This window comes from Musa acuminata, chromosome BXJ1-3 (genome assembly GCF_036884655.1).
Source record: "Musa acuminata AAA Group cultivar baxijiao chromosome BXJ1-3, Cavendish_Baxijiao_AAA, whole genome shotgun sequence".
NCBI classification, from domain to species: Eukaryota; Viridiplantae; Streptophyta; class Magnoliopsida; order Zingiberales; family Musaceae; genus Musa; species Musa acuminata.
The window spans coordinates 38,182,021-38,201,091 of NC_088329.1; the positions used below are offsets into that span (position 1 = coordinate 38,182,021).

The 19,071-nt window shown below is 40.6% G+C and overlaps 5 protein-coding genes across 6 annotated transcripts; 2 read left to right on the top strand and 3 right to left on the bottom strand.

The window, feature by feature from the left end:
* Nucleotides 1–2,913: 2,913 nt before the first annotated feature.
* Nucleotides 2,914–5,378, top strand: LOC135638795 (beta-glucosidase 26-like). Its single transcript, XM_065152211.1, has 11 exons — nucleotides 2,914–3,133; nucleotides 3,239–3,297; nucleotides 3,410–3,485; nucleotides 3,596–3,667; nucleotides 3,737–3,824; nucleotides 3,925–4,168; nucleotides 4,256–4,371; nucleotides 4,457–4,674; nucleotides 4,750–4,781; nucleotides 4,901–5,003; nucleotides 5,098–5,378. The coding sequence occupies exons 1-11, from the start codon at nucleotides 2,914–2,916 to the stop codon at nucleotides 5,376–5,378; spliced, it is 1,509 nt and encodes a 502-aa protein (XP_065008283.1).
* Nucleotides 5,379–6,301: 923 nt separating this feature from the next.
* Nucleotides 6,302–9,672, bottom strand: LOC135628232 (uncharacterized). 2 transcript variants are annotated; one of them, XR_010492804.1, is made up of 3 exons: nucleotides 8,253–9,669; nucleotides 7,568–7,617; nucleotides 6,302–6,664 (listed from the first exon to the last, which is right to left on the bottom strand). XR_010492804.1 is itself a non-coding variant. In XM_065134803.1 (2 exons), the coding sequence occupies exon 1, from the start codon at nucleotides 9,433–9,435 to the stop codon at nucleotides 8,302–8,304; it is 1,134 nt and encodes a 377-aa protein (XP_064990875.1). In that variant the 5' UTR covers nucleotides 9,436–9,672; the 3' UTR covers nucleotides 6,302–6,664; nucleotides 8,253–8,301. The 2 variants fall into 2 exon arrangements, 1 of the variants encoding a protein (XP_064990875.1); XM_065134803.1 differs by lacking the exon at nucleotides 7,568–7,617 and having other exon boundaries at nucleotides 8,253–9,672.
* A 1,187-nt stretch (nucleotides 9,673–10,859) lies between these two features.
* Nucleotides 10,860–12,171, bottom strand: LOC103979248 (protein MOTHER of FT and TFL1 homolog 1). Its single transcript, XM_009395324.3, has 4 exons — nucleotides 11,866–12,171; nucleotides 11,712–11,773; nucleotides 11,587–11,627; nucleotides 10,860–11,296 (listed from the first exon to the last, which is right to left on the bottom strand). The coding sequence occupies exons 1-4, from the start codon at nucleotides 12,094–12,096 to the stop codon at nucleotides 11,076–11,078; spliced, it is 555 nt and encodes a 184-aa protein (XP_009393599.2). The 5' UTR covers nucleotides 12,097–12,171; the 3' UTR covers nucleotides 10,860–11,075.
* A 1,173-nt stretch (nucleotides 12,172–13,344) lies between these two features.
* LOC135628239 (rust resistance kinase Lr10-like) lies at nucleotides 13,345–15,481 on the bottom strand. Its single transcript, XM_065134827.1, has 3 exons — nucleotides 14,728–15,481; nucleotides 14,617–14,643; nucleotides 13,345–14,543 (listed from the first exon to the last, which is right to left on the bottom strand). The coding sequence occupies exons 1-3, from the start codon at nucleotides 15,416–15,418 to the stop codon at nucleotides 13,459–13,461; spliced, it is 1,803 nt and encodes a 600-aa protein (XP_064990899.1). The 5' UTR covers nucleotides 15,419–15,481; the 3' UTR covers nucleotides 13,345–13,458.
* LOC135628235 (rust resistance kinase Lr10-like) lies at nucleotides 15,331–18,477 on the top strand. Its single transcript, XM_065134818.1, has 4 exons — nucleotides 15,331–16,512; nucleotides 16,803–16,832; nucleotides 17,033–17,062; nucleotides 17,150–18,477. The coding sequence occupies exons 1-4, from the start codon at nucleotides 15,765–15,767 to the stop codon at nucleotides 18,373–18,375; spliced, it is 2,034 nt and encodes a 677-aa protein (XP_064990890.1). The 5' UTR covers nucleotides 15,331–15,764; the 3' UTR covers nucleotides 18,376–18,477.
* Nucleotides 18,478–19,071: the final 594 nt, after the last annotated feature.

A 19,071-nucleotide genomic window follows, 5' to 3' on the forward strand; every position in this document is an offset into this window, starting at 1 on the left:
TGATTCCAAGTTTAAAACTAATTAAATAATAAAAATTCACATATAATTTCTTAAAACATAAATATGTCTAATTAAATAAATTATAATAATTATTAAAATTAAATTAACTAATCATTCTAACATCATAATTCAATAATTATAATATATTAATCATAAAATTTTAAAATTAAAATATTATTATGTATCATATACATTATAATAATTTAATATTAAATATTTTAAAAGCTTAATAAAAATTAATAAAAAATATCGATCTTCTTCCAGGAATCTCTTTTCAACCCTCATAGGAATAAAGGAGAAGAAAAGTAATAATATTTTTATTATTTATTTATTTATTTTACTTTCATAGATAAAAATAGAAATATAATATTTATTTATTCACATACAAAAAAAAATTTATATTATTTTTTTAAAAAAATTTACTCATTAAGAAACAAATCAATTAATAATATAATTAATTGATAAAAATTCTAACTTATCCATAGGAAATAAAATTTAATTATTTCTTTAACCACATTACACAAAAGAGGTAATTTGATACATGTTAAGAAAGAAAAATAATGGATGATTACAATAATAAATCGATATTCGATAGAACAAATCTTTGTAGATAATCCAGTTGCTACCCGTCAAGTAATTCCCATGCTCAAATACGTACCTCGTCTTTAACTGTTATCCATTCATGTATTTCTAATGCTCACATACGTACCTCATGTCCAACTGTTATCCGTTCAAATAGGTCTCAAAAGAGGGTTTATGGATCAACTGTTCAATTCCAAATAATTCCGAGTTATTATCCACTCGAACCTCTTGAACTTCTACGCCTTCCACTCTTCTACCCTCCTATAAATGTCTTCTATATAGTCTCCCACCCACATCATCAGACTACATTCAAAATGTGTTCCATCTGATTCTCATCGTTCTTCTTGTGCGTTATACCTCAATTTGATCACTCTTATTAAATTAATTTTTATTTTTTTTAAATATTTTAAAATATTATAAAATAATAGTTAACTCTAGATCCATTATTTTTCATGAAATAACTAATATAAATTTATGATTCCAAGTTTAAAACTAAATAAATAATAAAAATTCATATATAATTTCTTAAAACATAAATATGTCTAATTAAATAAATTATAACTATTATCAACATTAAATTAACTCATCATTTTAACTTCACAATTCAATAATTATGATTTATTAATCATAAAATTTTAAAATTAAAATATTATTACGTATCATACACATCATAATAATTTTAATATTAAATATTTTAAAATCTTAATAAAAATTAATAAAATATATATCTTTTTTCGAGGAATCTCTTTTCAAATCTGATATAAGATTAAAGGAGAAGAAAAATAAATATTTTTTTTTAATTTTTAATTTAATTATTTTACGTTCATAGATAAAAATAGGAATATATTATTTATTTATTCACAGATAAAAATAAATTTTATATTATTTTTTAAAAAATATAATGCTCATTAGGAAATAAATCAATTAATAATATAATTAATTGACAAAAATTCTAACTTATCCACATGAAATCAAATTTAATTATTTCTTTAACCACATTACGCAAACAATATAGTTCGATATATATTAAGAAAGAAAAATCATGAATGATTACAATAATAAATCGATATGGAATAAATTTTCTATCGGTTGCTATCAGTTCAAGTAGGTGGTTGATGAATCAACTATTCAATCCCAAATAATCATGAGTTCTAATCCACTCGAACCTCTTAAACTTTTACGTCTGTCTTCTTATAAATGTCTTCTGCATAGTCTCCTACCCACATAATCATATTACATTCAAGATATGTTCTATCCCGTTCTCATTCTTCTTGTACGTCAAACCTCAATTTGATCACTCTTATTAAATTAGATTTTAATATTTTTAAAAATATTATAAATTAATAGTTAACTCTAAATCCATTCTTTTTCATGAAATAATTAATATAAATTCATGATTCCAAGTTTAAAACTAATTAAACAATAAAATTCATATATAATTTTTTAAAACATAAATATGTCTAATTAAATAAATTATAACTATTATTAACATTAAATTAACTAATCATTCTAACATCACAATTCAATAATTATGATTTATTAATCATATATTTTTAAAATTAAAATATTATTGTGTATCATATACATTATAATAATTATAAATATAAATCGATACAGAACAAATCTTCATAGATTTAGATTTGTTCCCAAACGCTATCCATTCAAGTAGGTGGTTAACGGATCAACTATTCAATCCCAAATAATCTACTCGAACCTCTTGAACTTTTACATTTGTCTTATTATAAATGTCTTCTGCATAGTCTCTTACCCACATAATCAGACTGCATTCAAGATATGTTCTATCCGGTTCTCATTCTTCTCGTACGAGACCTCAATTTGATCCCTCTTATTAAATTAGATTTTAATATTTTTAAAAATATTATAAATTAATAGTTAACTCTAAATCCATTCTTTTTTAAGAAATAACTAATATAAATTTATGATTCCAAGTTTAAAACTAATTAAATAATAAAAATTCATACATAATTTTTTTAAAACATAAATATGTCTAATTAAATAAATTATAACTATTATTAACATTAAATTAACTAATCATTCTAACATCACAATTTATTAATCATATATTTTTAAAATTAAAATATTATTATGTATCATATACATTATAATAACTACAATAATAAATCGATACAGAACAAATCTTCATAGATTTAGATTTGTTCCCAAACGCTATCCATTCATGCACGTGGTTAACGGATCAACTATTCAATCCCAAATAATCCTGAGTTCTTATCCACTCACTCTATGCTTTCCGCTCTTCAGCCCTCCTATAAATGTATTGTCTTACATCCATATTATCATCTATGTTCTAAGATGTGTTCAATCCTGTTCTCATCGTTTGTCATTTTTTTGCTCTTCATATTATCAATCAATCCACGCTTCGTGGTCGGAGTTCACTCCCACCAATTAAACCGTGATGCATTTCCTGAGGGCTTCGTCTTCGGCACTGCAGCCTCCGCCTACCAAGTCGAAGGCATGGCGCTCAAGGGCGGCAGGGGACCATGCATATGGGATGCATTCGTTAGGGTTCCGGGTATCATGCAGTCTTTCTTATTCTCTTTTACTTCATCTTCTTCGCTGAAATGGTTCAATATTTTTGGTTGGAGGATTTCTATTCGTGTGTGTTGGTTGATCACAGGTATGATTCCCAACAATGCCACTGCTGATGTATCAGTTGATGAATACCATCACTACAAGGTAGAGTAGTCTATGGTCTTTAACAAGTCGCTACTGCCTGTAAAAATTCATAGGTTTCGATTTTTCATTGTTGAGTTAAAGAATGCTAACTTGGTAACATCTCATGGTTCAGGAAGATGTCGACATCATGAAGAAGTTCAACTTTGATGCATATCGGTTCTCCATCTCCTGGAGCAGGATTTTTCCAAGTACTGGAAACATATTTTTCTATTATTATTTTTATCATCCAGTCCTCATCTTTGATCTATACCAATTTTACATCATCCACTCCTGTTAGATAACGACTTTTGTTTTCTAGATGGAACTGGAGAGATTAATTGGCAAGGCGTAGACTATTATGACCGGCTAATCGACTACTTGATACTGCAAGGTAACTTTATACCTTTAACGATCAAAAGAAACAAACGACAATCTTTTTTCGTTCTATTTTTTGTTTCAGGCATTACTCCCTATGCAAATCTCTATCACTACGATCTTCCATTGGCACTTCATAAAGAGTATCTGGGTTGGCTGAGCCCCAAGATAGTGTAAGCCCTTGGCTGCTGACAATGCCTTAATCTATAATGCTCTTTGCATTATAAATCATTGGAGATTGTTTAAGCCCGTCTGATGAGTTGTATCATGCAGGGATGCATTTGCCAACTATGCAGACTTCTGCTTTGAGAGGTATGGAGATAGAGTCAAGAACTGGTTCACATTCAATGAGCCCAGGGTGGTGTCAGCTCTCGGTTATGACAACGGCCTTCATGCCCCTGGAAGATGTACCAACTGCAAATTTGGTGGAAACTCAGCCACAGAGCCTTACATCGTCACTCATAATCTCATCTTATCACATGCAGCTGCAGTGAAGAGATATCGCGAAAAGTATCAGGTTTGGACTTGTGCACAAGTCATGATTCTGTCATACAACATATAACCATGATCAACATATGTTTCTTGTTGTGTTCTCTCTATTCAGGTAGATCAGAAAGGCAAAATTGGCATTCTTTTGGATTTCGTTTGGTACGAGCCTTATACACACTCAGCAAATGACGAAGCTGCGGCCCAGAGAGCCAGGGATTTCCACCTTGGATGGTAACAATGCAGCCTATTCCAATTGAGAAAACTCTCAAGTATATACTCTCTTAAGTGACCGATTGATCTCTTTCTCTGTTTGCAGGTTTCTTCACCCTCTAACATATGGATACTATCCAAAATCAATTCGAGAAATTGTCAAGGACAGGCTTCCTAAATTCACCGCTGATCAAGTGAAGATGGTGAAAGGTTCATATGATTATGTTGGTGTCAACCAATACACGTCTTTCTACATGAAGGATAATGGAGTCACCAATCCCAAACCTGTCAGCTACCAAGACGACTGGCATGTCGAATTCAAATGTTAGATTTGCTAATCCCTTGTAATAGCTTCATTCTTTGTGTTAACCTTCTTTCTTACATTTCCATATCTTGCAGTTGACCGAGATGGTGTCCCGATTGGTCCACGGGTAAAACCATGCCTTTTCTTCTTCTCATTAAAATACTTTTTCACCTAATCTGTGACTTGCGTTGATCTACACTGACAAGCAACTGTTGATTAACCTTTTAGTAATGGAATTTTACTCAGGCCTACTCCGGCTGGCTCTACATAGTTCCATGGGGAATGTACAAAGCTGTGACCTACGTGAAGGTAAATTATGGTGATCCAGTCATCATCCTCGCAGAAAATGGTATGAAACATTCTATGTTCTCCTCGCTCCGTTGTTATCACAGTTTCTGATCTCTTGACAACGACGATGATGATGATGTTGATGATGATCATAGGAATGGATCAGCCAGGCAATGTCACTCTACCAGAAGGTTTGCGCGACACAAAGAGGATCAACTTCTACAAGAGCTACATCACTGAGCTGAAGAGGGCGATGGATGATGGTGCGACGGTGATCGGATACTTTGCATGGTCTCTCCTTGATAACTTCGAGTGGAGGTTGGGTTACACTTCGAGGTTTGGTCTGGTTTACGTGGACTTTAAGACGAACATGCGATACCCAAAGGAATCAGCTTACTGGTTCAAGAACATGCTGAAGAGGAAGAAGAATAATTGATGTTAGAGAAATCGATTTCGATGTTGCTTTTGATTTCATAATCAATCAGGTTGTAATTATCCTCTGGTTGGAGACTTTTATTAGAGTTATGACGTTTTCATATGCGTTCATTGGCCTTTGTGTTATATTGGTTTGATTTGGTCGGGCTTCGGTAGTGCTCTCGGTTGGAACATTGAGCTCGTTCCGATCAAGTTGTTGCCTGTCATCTGGGCGGTGCACCATCGTCGACACCCTCGTATGCACCCGTTTAGCTATTCTTTATCTTGATCATGTCGATAGGGGGGTAGGATTCGATTCTAGTTTTCTTTGTCATTTCGAGATCTCGTTCGAGATCTCGGGAATGATGCAAGCGGTGAGGATGGGTACAGACAGAAGCCCAACATCACGGGATATACCATACTTGCTATGTCTCCATGTTCTCTCCTCTGCTTCTTTTGGCCTGTACAAATAGTCGAAGCTTCATTTCCTCGCTATAGGATGCGTTGTGTATCAAAGAAATTAAAATGCTTTGCCACTTCCTTCTATTACGGCCTTCAGGGTTTGAGTCTACAGGAAGTTTACTTGTTTGAATTGCTATGTTTTCCAGCAGACTGCAAACAGGAGGAATCAGTCTGCAAGCGTGATTGCTGCTCTTCTGTATATTCCGGTTCGAAAGGCCTCCATGTGTCATAATGAATCCGATGAAGATGATGCATAACCTTCCTGTCAATGACGAATTCTTTCTTCCTGTCATTTTAAAACCGCAAATCCTGACTAGTGCTGTACTCGAACAAAGCCCTCAGTCGATTGATAGACTTCTGTGCAAGTTGGACCTGTCTGAACCAATATTTTAATAGAATTTTGGAGAATAGATGCAACAAGATGAACTCAATATCATCAGTTATAACCAGGAGAATTCCAACGGAGAAATATAACACCATGCATTGTGTCAACATATGAGTCTTCTTTTTATTTAGAAATTTACATAGCAATCCACGGGCTATTCTAAACATTGAAAACAATTCCAGCAGTGCACATAAATCATACATGGAAAAGCTTCCAGTTAATTTGTATCATTCACCAAAGAAGTTTGAAGCAAACTAAACTCGAGTATAAGTAACACTAGCGGGTCTAGATTAACCAAAACACAGCACAATTGTTTGCTTAAAGATTAACAAGGGCACAGGTCGACAAAAAAAACTACATATGTAGTTAACGGCTTGTTGGCAACTGATTCCTCATGACATCTGTCCTCAGACTTTGCCCGGTATAAAGTTCAGTAGAGCCAGCCCCCATAATTTCGCACCCTACAAATGGTGAAACAACTTTAATTTATGGTATCATTGCATGAAAGAAACTTAAACTAGCTCATATGTTTGTGTTAAAGTATACTCTCTTTCACAAATGAAGAACAACTATGCTGAAAGTTCAACTATATGATGTTTGTTTCCAAATATATGCTTAGCTAAGGAGAAGACTACCCTACTCTCTCATGCTCTCTTTATTTATGAAAAATCTCCCATTCTAAATTTTAAGCAAAGTTTCTTTAGTCAGTAGTCACCTTATAATAAGCAAACTCTGCATCTGAGTCACAAAGATATTAGTGTATTTTTATTGTAGCAAATAGTATAAACCTCCTTATTGAAGGAAAATATTTTGTCAAATGGAACCGTGGTTTGTTTCTCTTCAAATTATGTTTATCTCTTGGATGCAGAAAACACGACAAAACTAATTACCTCAAACTCTTCATCTAGGCAAGAAGATCTAAGAGGAATTACAGCTTCCACAGTGACCATCAGGGCAACTTTCCTACATGGTTGTCTAAAATGACTCCTAGGTTTTTTTAATTGATAGACTTGGACCAATTTCTAGAGGGCTCACATAATTTGAAACAAGGCCAGAGTATATGTTTAATCCATCCAAGGTCACATATCAGGTAAGAGCCATGCTTTACAACCAGCAGTACATTTCATAGGAGAAGGTTTCGATGAGGAAAATGTTGGTCAAGGGAAACAAATTTTCATTTCCATAATGTTGTATGCTTTATTCATATCTATATAGGACATCTTCAAATGATTTACAATATTACTCTGCTCCATCTAAACAATAACATGTCAATTCACTTTTCTTATTTTTACTGTAGCAATTTTAGTTCTTTTTCCAAGGGGTGGCCTTGGGGTGGCTTTGGTTGGTAAGGGGAGGAACTGAACCTGGAAGATAGAAATGAGGCCAAACATCCAGTAGCAATAAAACCTACAACCTGCAGGAGTGGACTCCATATTAGATGTATGAACACTTGAATAATATATGTTAGTTCCATCATGTTTCAAACACAAACTTTTAGTTTTGCTTTTGCCTTGAGTAAGATTTAAGGGATAGACATAAAAGTAACAAGATAGCATTGGCTAACAGCAATTGTTATACCATTGGCTATACCAAACATCAAACCCTGCCAAGTGCAATCGTTATATCATTGCAGAAGGCTAACAAGATAGTAGACACTATACAAAAGGAGGTAATCTGAATTCTATGTAACAATTCTTCACCATGTTAACCTTCCACTTCCTCTGGCAAACATAATAGCAATGTATTCTATAGCCACTCCGATCACTTGTCTGAGCTTTGCGTAACTATGTATTTTGTCTCTTACAAGGGGAAAGATCCTAATTAAATAGATTCGAGGGTGCATGGGACAATCAAGAAGACAAAGTGTTTCAACACTGAGGCTGTTTGAGGTACAGTATCCATGATGTAATAATCCTCTTTGAAGTACATTATATACTCAGTCCAATAACAAGCAGTCACAACAAAAACTAGTGATTTTTAAGACTATTGGTGTCTAGAGTTAGAAGCAAAAAAGTACAAACTAGAAGCAGTGATTCTTTTGAGACTGACCTGGTTAGAAATCCATAAGAAATCAAGTTGAAAGATCTTTTGTTCTTCTTTAAGCATCATCACTGGGGTGCAAAGTTGTCTTGGCCTGCTTCCTCAGCTCTTCGTCGGCTCTCCTCAAGAACTGATCCCACCCACTTCCTTCCCCTGTGTCCAAGTAGTCGTAAGGCACAGCCGTCTTCAACCCTGGCCTCACCCCACATTGGCTTTCGACAATCCGAAACTCCACCAATCTTGCTTCTTCTTCTACCTGCACTTTGTCTACTTCTTCCTCCTCGGAATTAAATGCTTCCTCCTCCAACTCCTCCCAGGTAAAGAGAAGGGGTAATGTGAAGGCGCGCCATGGGTTGAAGTCGATAAGCTTCACCCGCCCGTCACTGGTGACATAAACGTCGAAGGTGTAGCTCTCAGACTCGAACGTGGGACCCACGACCTCGGAGAAGAAGGCCTGGATGAGGGGCAGGATGTGGTGGTGGCGGCGGTCGAGAAGGGCCGGGTAGAAGTTGGTGACTTCGCGCTGTGATATGGCTATGAGGCAGCGGCGGCGGGCGAAGCAGCGGAACTCCATCTCGGGGCGGAAGGAAGGATACCACTTGCGGAGGGCAAGGTAAAAGGTGAAAGGGGGGGAGGAGGAGGAGGGGAGTGGCCGGGAAGAGAGGTCGTGGGCGATGGAGTCGGAGGAGTGGAGGAGGAGGGCGACGTCGGCGAAGGAGGAGCACCGAAGGGTGCCGTCGGCAGAGATCCAGGCGGCGTCCTTGGGTGCACTCCAGTTCAGCTTGGGGAAGGCGGCGCCGCCCAGGGCGGCAATGGACCGCTCGACCGCCGCCTCGAGCTCGGGAAACGACGGGGCGGAGTCAGCTTCCGCTTCGTCTTCGTCGGATACGGAGAGCTGGGAGGAGCAGTCGAGGAGGGAGGTGGGGTCGATGCCGGCGGCGAGGCGAGGAAGCGGGTCGCGGCCGGAGGCGGGGCGGGGAAGGAGGAACGGCGGCGGCGCGTCATCGTCGTCGTCGCTGTGGGAGTCGTCGTGGGGAGGTGGGGAGACGGGGTTGAGACCGAGGAGGTAGCGGAGGAAGGGATCGGGGAGGGGGTGGAAGAGGGTGCGAATAGTATGAGGCTTGAACATGGGGTACCATTCGTTGATTTGGCACCGCAGAACCTCTTCCTCATCCTCCTCCCCCCCTTGCATCTCCTGTCTCCTTCGATGATCCCCTTCTTGAACCCTTGGAATAGCTTTTCTATCTGTAGGGTAAACGGCGAGGCAAGGGTAAAGAGAAGAGAGAAGCGCGATGGGATTCCTATGAGATCGAAACCTTCTGGAGAGGCAGATAGAGCGGTGGTGGGAGAGGCGAGGGGCGTTAGGGCGGAAAGAGAAACCTGAGGGCGGCCCTTGCGGCTTCACATAGATCACGACCCTCCGATCAAACGCAATGTTTGTATCTATTTGATTACGTCCAAGTCAGAACCAAACCTATAGAGTCCCCAACTTAATTTGATCGCCCAAATTCCCAATTGCGAATTATGGAAAAGATACAGACTAGAAAAATAAAAATAAAAAAAAGAAGGAAAACAAACTTAAATTTAAGAGAAAAAAAAGGAATATTACCGTGATTCAAAGTCCCAAAGAAAGGCGCATCAGTTTTAAGTTGCAATGAACGCCCGAACAGGGATATTTAGGTTTAAGCTCGGCTGCAACGAAAGACGAGTGACCTCCTCATTTATTTAGTACTTGTGTTGTACATCATATGATAATATAATAAGATCCAGGGAGTAAAATTTGTAGGACTGCTGGTTCCTAAACCATTTTATCTTTGATACGAGCCACCATTCCATTGCAAAAACCCAAATTACAACACCACCGCAATTCCAGGAAAATGCCATGAGCCTCTTGGACTTGCATCTGTCTACAACACGAAGCACTCATTTGGCTACTCAATGATTTAATATACAAGACAGCTCTTCATCATGCGGGGATAACTGAAACAATCAATCAAGTGATAGAATCCCACCCGTTGGCGATCATTGAAGCACAAGAGAGAAAAAAAAAAAAAAAGCTTTTAACACCTAAGATTGCAAAGAAAAAACTTACTGACTGTGTAATAAAATTGTAAAAGTCAAAAAATCCTATCATTACTGATGTTCCGAAGTCATCTGTATTGTATATGTACTCAAAGACTATCGTGAGTTCCCTACAAATCAATAGCTATCCATCTAGTCTTATTCTGCATATGGTAATTAGTCAAAGTATGATCATAACTCATAGTGGTCCTCAGTTTTTTGATCAATTCTATTGATTGATGAACCAATACGATCTTGCATAAACTGTCCTAAGTTTCTTGATCAGTTCTAGAGATCATGTCTGATGTCCTTGAGTCACCTGTACTGTATATGTACTTAAGAGTATGATGAGAACCCTCTTCTTAATTAACACAAACATGTATACAGTACTTAAAGAGTATGTATATGTACTTAAAGAGTATGATGATGACCAATCTTAGAGTTGACATATATAATTAAGATGAGAACCCTCTTCTTAATTTAGTAACACAAACATGTATAACTTGAGAACACGTAGCCATGAAATGATGCACTAACAACCAGAAATAGCATATTAGCAACATTATGAGAAACTTAATCACCACCACATCTCTCTATTTCGAACAAAAGTACCTACGACTACCCGCCCATCAAACTCGCCAAACTAAAAGAAGGAGAAGAAGACAAGGAAAACCTGAGAGCAATACAGAAAGATAAAAAGGAACACGACCAAGCTCGAAACATGTATGAGTTTATCGAAGTGTGGATGCCATGGATTGTGCCGCTCCCTACTCAGCGGCGCCGGGTCGCCGGCTCCTTCTGCGAGTTGAAGTAGACGGTGGCGACGGGGAGGCCGAGGTCGTGATGCGCAGCAAATGACCGCGTGTTGAAGTTGAGGCGCGTCGCAGGCGGCGTCACCCCCGGAAACCGAGACTTCTGCCGGAACAGCACCATCACGTACCTGTGGATCCCTAACGGCAGCCGGGGTCCCATGTACGGCACCACCTCCTCCCCTGCCCATCAGAGACAGACGCCGTCAGCCACAGGCACGTACCATATGCGACGGTGGCTACAACTTATCGTGCCCACAGGCTGCCACTTCTCATGCAGTGGCCAAGTGCGAATTGTGTAGCTCGACAAGTGTCTGCTGGCAGGTGAGACGAAATGGAGAAGCTTTCCACGTAATTATCATGTGAATTGCTTTCTTCGGAGAGAAAGATAACAGTACATGCAAGAAGATCTAAGCTTGTGTTCACCAAGCATGCAGACCACAGTTAGATAATAGAGACTTTGAGTCACATACCTTGAGAAGGATATGTTCCACCCGGCATATTAACCATCATCCTGAATTCATAAATAGCCAAGAAAACAATGAAACGAGGACGAAGATCTGCGAAGCTAAAGTTTATAACACACTTGGATGCTTACCAGTGGAGCCACTCCCTCATCGTGGGATCACTAGGGCTCGGCGCATCAGGGTCAGTCATCACCTACACACAAGAAAACTATTCTTTTACTCTCTTATTCTTGTTTTCTGAGAACTTCCAAGTACAGGAACAAGCACTATAGAGTCTCCACAGACCAAAGTGTAGAGATCAGACTGCTGGCCTGCGATTTGGACCGTCGGCGGGTTAGCGGCCATGGATGGCTTGATGTCACAGCCGTTGCTCACATGCTTCGATCCAAACCTCACTGTCATACTTACGGTGGGCACGAAGAGGTCCACCACATCTCCTATCACTCTCCCCACCACAAGTGGATCCACATAGCGAGCCATGCCGAGAGAGAGAGAGAGAGAGAGAGAGTAGCACATCGAGGATAGGGATGGTGGAGCGAGGTTTCTTTTATGGGAAGAAAAGCATCGTTTGGAGTTGGGCAGAGGTGCATGGGGGAGCGCCACCTGGAGGCCAACGCAGCATATTGACAGCTGTCGATTGCACGAGCGGCTAATGAGGCAAAGACGGGGTGGTCTTGCATGGGATGGAGTTACTTGATGGGAATCAGCAAAGCCACGCGGCGTGCCCCGCACACGGGAGATGGATGTCACATCTGACACTGCGTCGACCTGGACTCACCATTCGCAGCTTACCCGTGTCCCTGGGGCCGTCCATGGCATGCACGCGAGTAACTACTGCTCTACACCTCCTGACATCAGAAACAGGATACTCCAACTGCGGTACGTGTTTTCCATCATGCAGTGAATTAGATGCTTCATCACTAAAAAGAAAATTTATCGTGAGCTTTCATGACGATATATTAACATCAGCGTTATGTTTTATTTGAACGTGGTGGCGTGGGCACAGGCTTTCTTGGTGTATCATCGAAAGCTGCTGTCGTTTGACGCCCCATTCGGGCCCTGTCAGCCCGATTAAATATTGGGCTAATTTGATGAGTAGCTCCATTGTGAATATGATGCAACTGTCTGACCCTTCTGGTCATTTCACCAGAAGCAGAAGTCCTTTTTATACCACCTGGTCGCTCTAGGGTTTCTTCCCATCATCTCATCGCCTCGTCGCTGCGTTCTCACCTCTGCAGATTTCTTCTTGTTGATGCTATTGCTGCTCTTCGTTATTTTTTCCTGTTATCTTCGCCCGTTTTGTGTATCTTCTTCTTGTTGGTTTTCTTGATTCTGGAATGAAGGGGGCTGGTGGCCGAAGGGGAGAGCGGCTTGATTTGGTAGCTCTGAAGAAACCCACAGGTTCTCTGTGGGGTGCCCGGCCATTCCCAGCCCCAAAGGAAGCATAAGGTGGTCTCATAGTACGGGCTCTGTGCTTCTCTTATTCACGAGCCCGCCTCCAAAGACCATTACACCTCTCTGAATCCATCCTTCGTCTTGGCTTTTGTCTGTTCTCTGCGATTCTTCGTTGAGGGTTTTAGAGAGCCAATTTGAAATATATTTTCTTGGTTGAAATGCTTGTCTCGATGATGCTGAAAATAGTAAGGTATTTCGACATCCTCCTCCTACTGGCGATTTATGTCGCCTTCTCTCCTTTTGCCCATAAAAAGATCAAATAAACAATTTGATGCGAGAACCGTTCAATTTCCATTTTATTTATAGTAATTAGTAATTCCCGGAAGAATTGATTTATCCTTGTGGTGACAAATGGAGGTACATAAATAGACCCAAATAAGACAAGAACAAACATTGCATTGCAGCTGCTGAGTCAGCCGACACCTAATTATCGTTGGCATCAGTATCTCCCATATTCTTTTTCTCGACTTGAGGAGCAAAAGGATTTGGTGGCAGTGGCAACCTTTCCAGGCTCCCTTCTAACATCTGAACTGCTACCTTCATCGACGGCCTATCAGCCGGTCTCCACTGCACGCACCACAGAGCTACCATGGTCAACTTTTTCGCTATTTCAGCATCCTCCACTGAGTCTGTTACCAATCCCAGCTCTTCTCCTTGCTTTAATTGGTTATAAATCCACTCAGGAAAGTAGATTTGGGCAGCATTTTCACCCTCATCAGCCGTGTTCTTCCTTCCACCAACCATTTCCATCAACACCATCCCAAAACTGTAGACATCAGACCTGTGCGAAACTGTTTTGTTGCTGCCCAAAAACACTTCTGGCGCCATGTAGCCCATGGTTCCTCTGGCGGCAGTCATCGACACGGCGCTCCTCTCCTTGGAACACAGCTTCGCGAGGCCGAAATCGGATATCTTTGGGTTGAATTCTTGGTCGAGCAAGATGTTTTGGGGCTTGATGTCCAAGTGAAGGATTCGTTGCTCGCAACCCTGGTGAAGGTATTCGATCCCTCGAGCTATGCCCATGCCTATGTCGTGCAGCTTTGTCCATGAGAACTTCGTGCTTCTCTCCCCTTCCTCCATTATGTACTTGTCGAGTGATTCGTTGGGCATGAACTCGTAGATGAGTGCTCTCTTCGATCCGTCGACGCAGAATCCCAAGAGTCGAACGATGTTTACATTATGTATCGTTCCGATCGCGGCTATCTCGTTCGTGAACTCGTCTCCGCTGACCGTTGGGTTGTCGAGGACTTTGACTGCCACTGGAACTCCATTGTGTAGCTTCCCTTTGAACACGCTGCCGTAGCCTCCTTGCCCAAGTATCGTCTTGAAGTCGTCGGTCATCTTCTTGAGCTCCGGGTAGGAGTATCTTGTAGGCTTCATGGATTTGTACTCCTTCAGGAATCTTTCGACAGCAAGATTCTGCTTTTTCTTCTTCATCTTGCTGAATCTCTTGTGGACGAGTAGAATTATTATCGTCACTATCGCCACAAATCCGGCAGCGCACAGACCTGCACGGACACGATTAGACTGATGATCCAACCGTGCGTAAATTGTATTACACGAGAAGGGACAGGAGTTCACCTATGGTTACATCTCTAGCATGCGAACCTGCCAAACGAAATAAATGAAAACTACATCAGCGAATGAAGAGGAAATTGAAATCTCTGAATGATTTACTGGGTTGTTTATTACCTTTGTAAGAAGATGCATATATATCGGGATCATAAGAAGATGGATACGGCATACATTCAGTTTTGTTGCTCGTTCTATTTAACCGACAATCTTCATTGCAACGTCTGCAGTCTGGTACATCCCATACCAAAAGGAGACTTTGTCCATCATAGGAAAGTTGAAACTGATCTGCTGTCGATGTTTCACATGATGGCAGGTTTTCCAGAGCCCAGTCGGCATCAGCCAAGTAGTAGTGACCAGGAAGATCGCTTAAACAACTGACTGGCGTGAAATAAATGGGCGATGCTTCTGATGAACAGTTGATGGGCTTATAAGAATCAGAGTAATAATAACTTCTATTGAGAAGAGTGAAGGGCGATGCAGAGAGATTAAGATGGAGAAGCCTTCTGGGGAGGCAGCCATCTGGGTCAGAGACAAATAGCACCTGATCTCGGTAGTATATATAATCGACAACCAGTGCATGATCAAAAGGAAGCTTGAGCATGGTAAAGTTTCCCTGGGAGTAAAGCTCGAACCCACCCTGAAACCCACATGAGTCAGGCTGATCCTTGAGCCGGAAAGGGAACTTCACTTCGACATCGCCGGATCGTGATAAAACAGAGCAATTATTCTCGCTCTGGACATCTTGGATGCAGCTGCAGACTTGGAGGACGCTGATGATGAGGAAGGGGGTTAAGTGGAGACCCTTCATGGCTTTGCTAATCCAAACACCTCTGTCTTGTCCAGCGAACTCTGCTCAGAGTAAGTAGACAATAGGAAGAAAGAAGATTCAAGATATCAGCATAGGCGACTTGACTTGTTGTTTGATTGGGTCCTTGTGGAAAGACGACGCATCACTGTCTTTTCTTGGTTTTCTTCAAGGTAAGTTTCTACCGTCGGTCTGAAACGTTGATTGTGAGGACAGAATTAACTCTATCTGTGATATTTTCCACATCATGACTTTGAAGGGATCACTGAGAAGACTTGACTTTTATATCAATGGGTGATCATCTTTTGTTTTCCTTTTTTCTTTCGATAAGAATTGGCCGCTCTATTAGATGCAGTCAGTAGCTGAAGTGTTGAACATGAAGCTGCAACATCTGCTAGCAGTTCATACCTTCTTCTTCTTCTTGGTCTGCGCCTCCACCAAAGAACACTGTTCCTCGTCATGTGGTAGCATCAACATCACCAGTCCCTTCCGCCTTCCAGATGATCCGGCCGATTGCGGAATGCCCGAGTACGAGCTGACATGCCAAAACAATCAAACCCGTTTGAACATCAGCTCCGGGCTTTATGTTGTTAAAGCAATCTCCTACGAGAACGAAACTATCAGAGTGGTCGATCCTGGTCTACAGAGCAACAACTGTTCTTCACCGCCAAAATATTCTCTCAACACCGGGGATTTGCGGGATTCCGGTGGATCATATGTTCTTGTTCAACGGGACGGCTTTGTAGACTACACGACCTGCCGGCAGCAGGTAAACGATTCGTCTTATGTAACAACTAGCCCTTGCATCAATTCTACCGACGAGTACCACTACGTTCTGGTTGGACGATCAAGTATTGGTGATCTTCATAAAGAGTGTAAAGTTTCGGGGGTTTCTATCGAGTTACCCTTTGATGGAAATGCTTCCTATCTGAAAATCTGGTCTGCTCTGCTTATGGGATTCCAATTGTCCTGGAAAGCTGTTCATTGCCCAGACTGTGAAGCTGCTGGCGGGATTTGCTATTATCGAGTAACGTATGACCTTTTTGATTCAGAGTGGTGCTATAAATCTTGCAGGAATGCAATCCAATCCATGCACTGTAAGCAAATCATTTCGTCGCCACCTAAATGCTCCACTTTCGTTAATGGAAATGTACCGCTGTATATTTTTCCCTTGAATAAATAACTAAACATATAAATCTAACTGCGGATCTCTGTCTTGGTACTTCCTTGGAATCTTTCATTTCAAAAGATACGTTGTCCCTGTTTTTTACATCTATTCTGCAGAACTATGCTTGCTTAACGGGTTTCTGGAAAATATTCAATCTCCATTTTCTCTTTTTTTTTCCTTTGTGCGGGAACATTGATTTAGGGTAATTTAAACTTGCAGGTTTCTTTGACGCCTTACACGGATTTGAAGGTCATCATCTTTGCTTTACTGCTTTGTTCGATGACCAAACATAATTTCCATCGACTATACATGTATTTAAATCTATGAAAAACTAAAGAAATTAATTAGTCTGATCTTTTGTTCAGATTCATACGTATATATGCGATTCTTAAAGTCTTCTAACATATTGTTTTCATGCCATCCTTGTGGGATTCATATCTTTTCCTCAGAAATCGGGTTGAGGATTGTCACAATAGCAGGTAAGGCTTCTCAATGTTGGGAGTCACATATCACTTGCTTCATCAATCTGCAGTTTATGGAACCTACTCAAGACTTCTTCAATGCAGGATACGTTTTGGCCGGAAGAACTGCGCTGGGATTCGTGTGCCTCTTCTCCTTCCTGATCTATAAACGCAGGCAATACCTCATCCATGCAGGCTATGTTTTGGCTGCAAGAACTGCGCTGGGATTCGTGCGCCTCTTCTCCTTCCTGATCTATAAAATGCGCAGGAAATACCTCCGCAAGAACGAAAGAATCGAGATTTTTCTTGACAAGTACAGGAATCAGATGCCAACGAGGTACTCCTACGGTGCCATCAGGAAGATGACCAGAGGTTTCAAGGAAAAGTTAGGACAAGGGGGGTTTGGGAGCGTCTTCAAAGGCATACTTCCCGGCGGCCGCCCCGTCGCCATCAAGATACTGAGCAACACAAAAGGCAACGGCGAAGAATTCATCAACGAGGTGGCGACCATCGGGAGAATTCACCATGTCAATGTGGTGCAGCTCATCGGCTTCTGCTCCGAGGGATCCAAAAGGGCGCTCGTCTATGATTACATGCCCAATGGTTCCTTAGACAAGTACATCTACTCCAAAGAAGGCCAAAGCAGCCCTCCTGCTCTTGGCATGGACAAGATGTACGACATCGCCATGGGAGCAGCTCGCGGGATCGAGTACCTGCACCGGGGGTGCGAAATGCAGATCCTTCATTTCGATATCAAGCCCCACAACATTCTTCTGGATGCAGATTTCGTCCCAAAGATTTCCGACTTCGGATTGGCCAAACTGTACCCAGCAGGAAGGAGCGCGGTCTCTGTGAGTGCAGTTAAAGGGACGATAGGATACATCGCTCCTGAGTTGATATACCGCAGCTTTGGGCGCGTTTCGTACAAATCCGACGTCTACAGCTTTGGGAGGCTGCTGCTGGAGATGATCGGGAGACTGGCCGACCCGAGAGCAGCGACGGAGCGTGATTCGAGCGGGTTCTACTTCCCTGCATGGCTTTACGATCAGCTGTCGAAGGGAGAAGATGTTGTCGTCGATGTCGTGGTGGAATCCGAGTCGAAAGTAGCAGAAACGCTGGCTGTTGTTGGGTTATGGTGCATACAAATGAGTCCGGACGATCGGCCGTCCATGCACCGGGTTGTGGAAATGTTGGAAGGGAGTGCGGGCGACATAGCGATGCCGCCGAGGCCTTCGCTTCTATTTCCATCGGAAGTCGGCGAGGAAGAGCCTCTTGAGACGGAGTCCTCGGAGAGTTCATACATGCTGGAGAGTGGCACGTCCGCTGCGTGACTGCAGACAGCAGAAGTATAGGTATTATTATGGGACTGAGTCGAGCGAATTGTAACTCAATTACATGTACGATATTTCAATTTGGTAATAATTATCTATTTATGACGCGAAATTAGCGATGAAGGATGAGAATCATTATTTTTCTCAATAAAAAATCATCTAATAATTACTGCCATTTAATCTGTTCAACAGAATAAAAAGTGGTCAAGTCCAAACATTCGAGTCGTATTTCTCTTTTTAAAATAAGTCTTTTTAATTTTTAATTTTTTTCTCATTAAAAAATTCTAGTTAGTCAATTTGTCATTCTCGTCAAGAAAAATAGAATTTGAAACTCCTTCCTATATTCAAAAATTAAATTAAATTCTTTATCATTTGAAATTAATTACATGAGTCTTGAGTTATCCTCACTCAAATATAATCATCTTATATATTCTCTCGAATAAGTTTTGAAGAATTTATATTTTCTTTCTTTCACCCTCAAATTCTAAAAGAAATTTATATTTGTTCTCTACCCAAACCCAAAGGTATATAAAATATTTATAGAATAATCAAATATTAATTGTTATGATTCTTTTCCTTCTTATACTAGGATTCCTTATCCTCCAAAGTCCACTTGTTTTCCTCCTTTCATTAATTGTGTATGTGTTGATGTATTGACCACTCTTTTTTTCTTATCAGACCGTTCAATCATATATA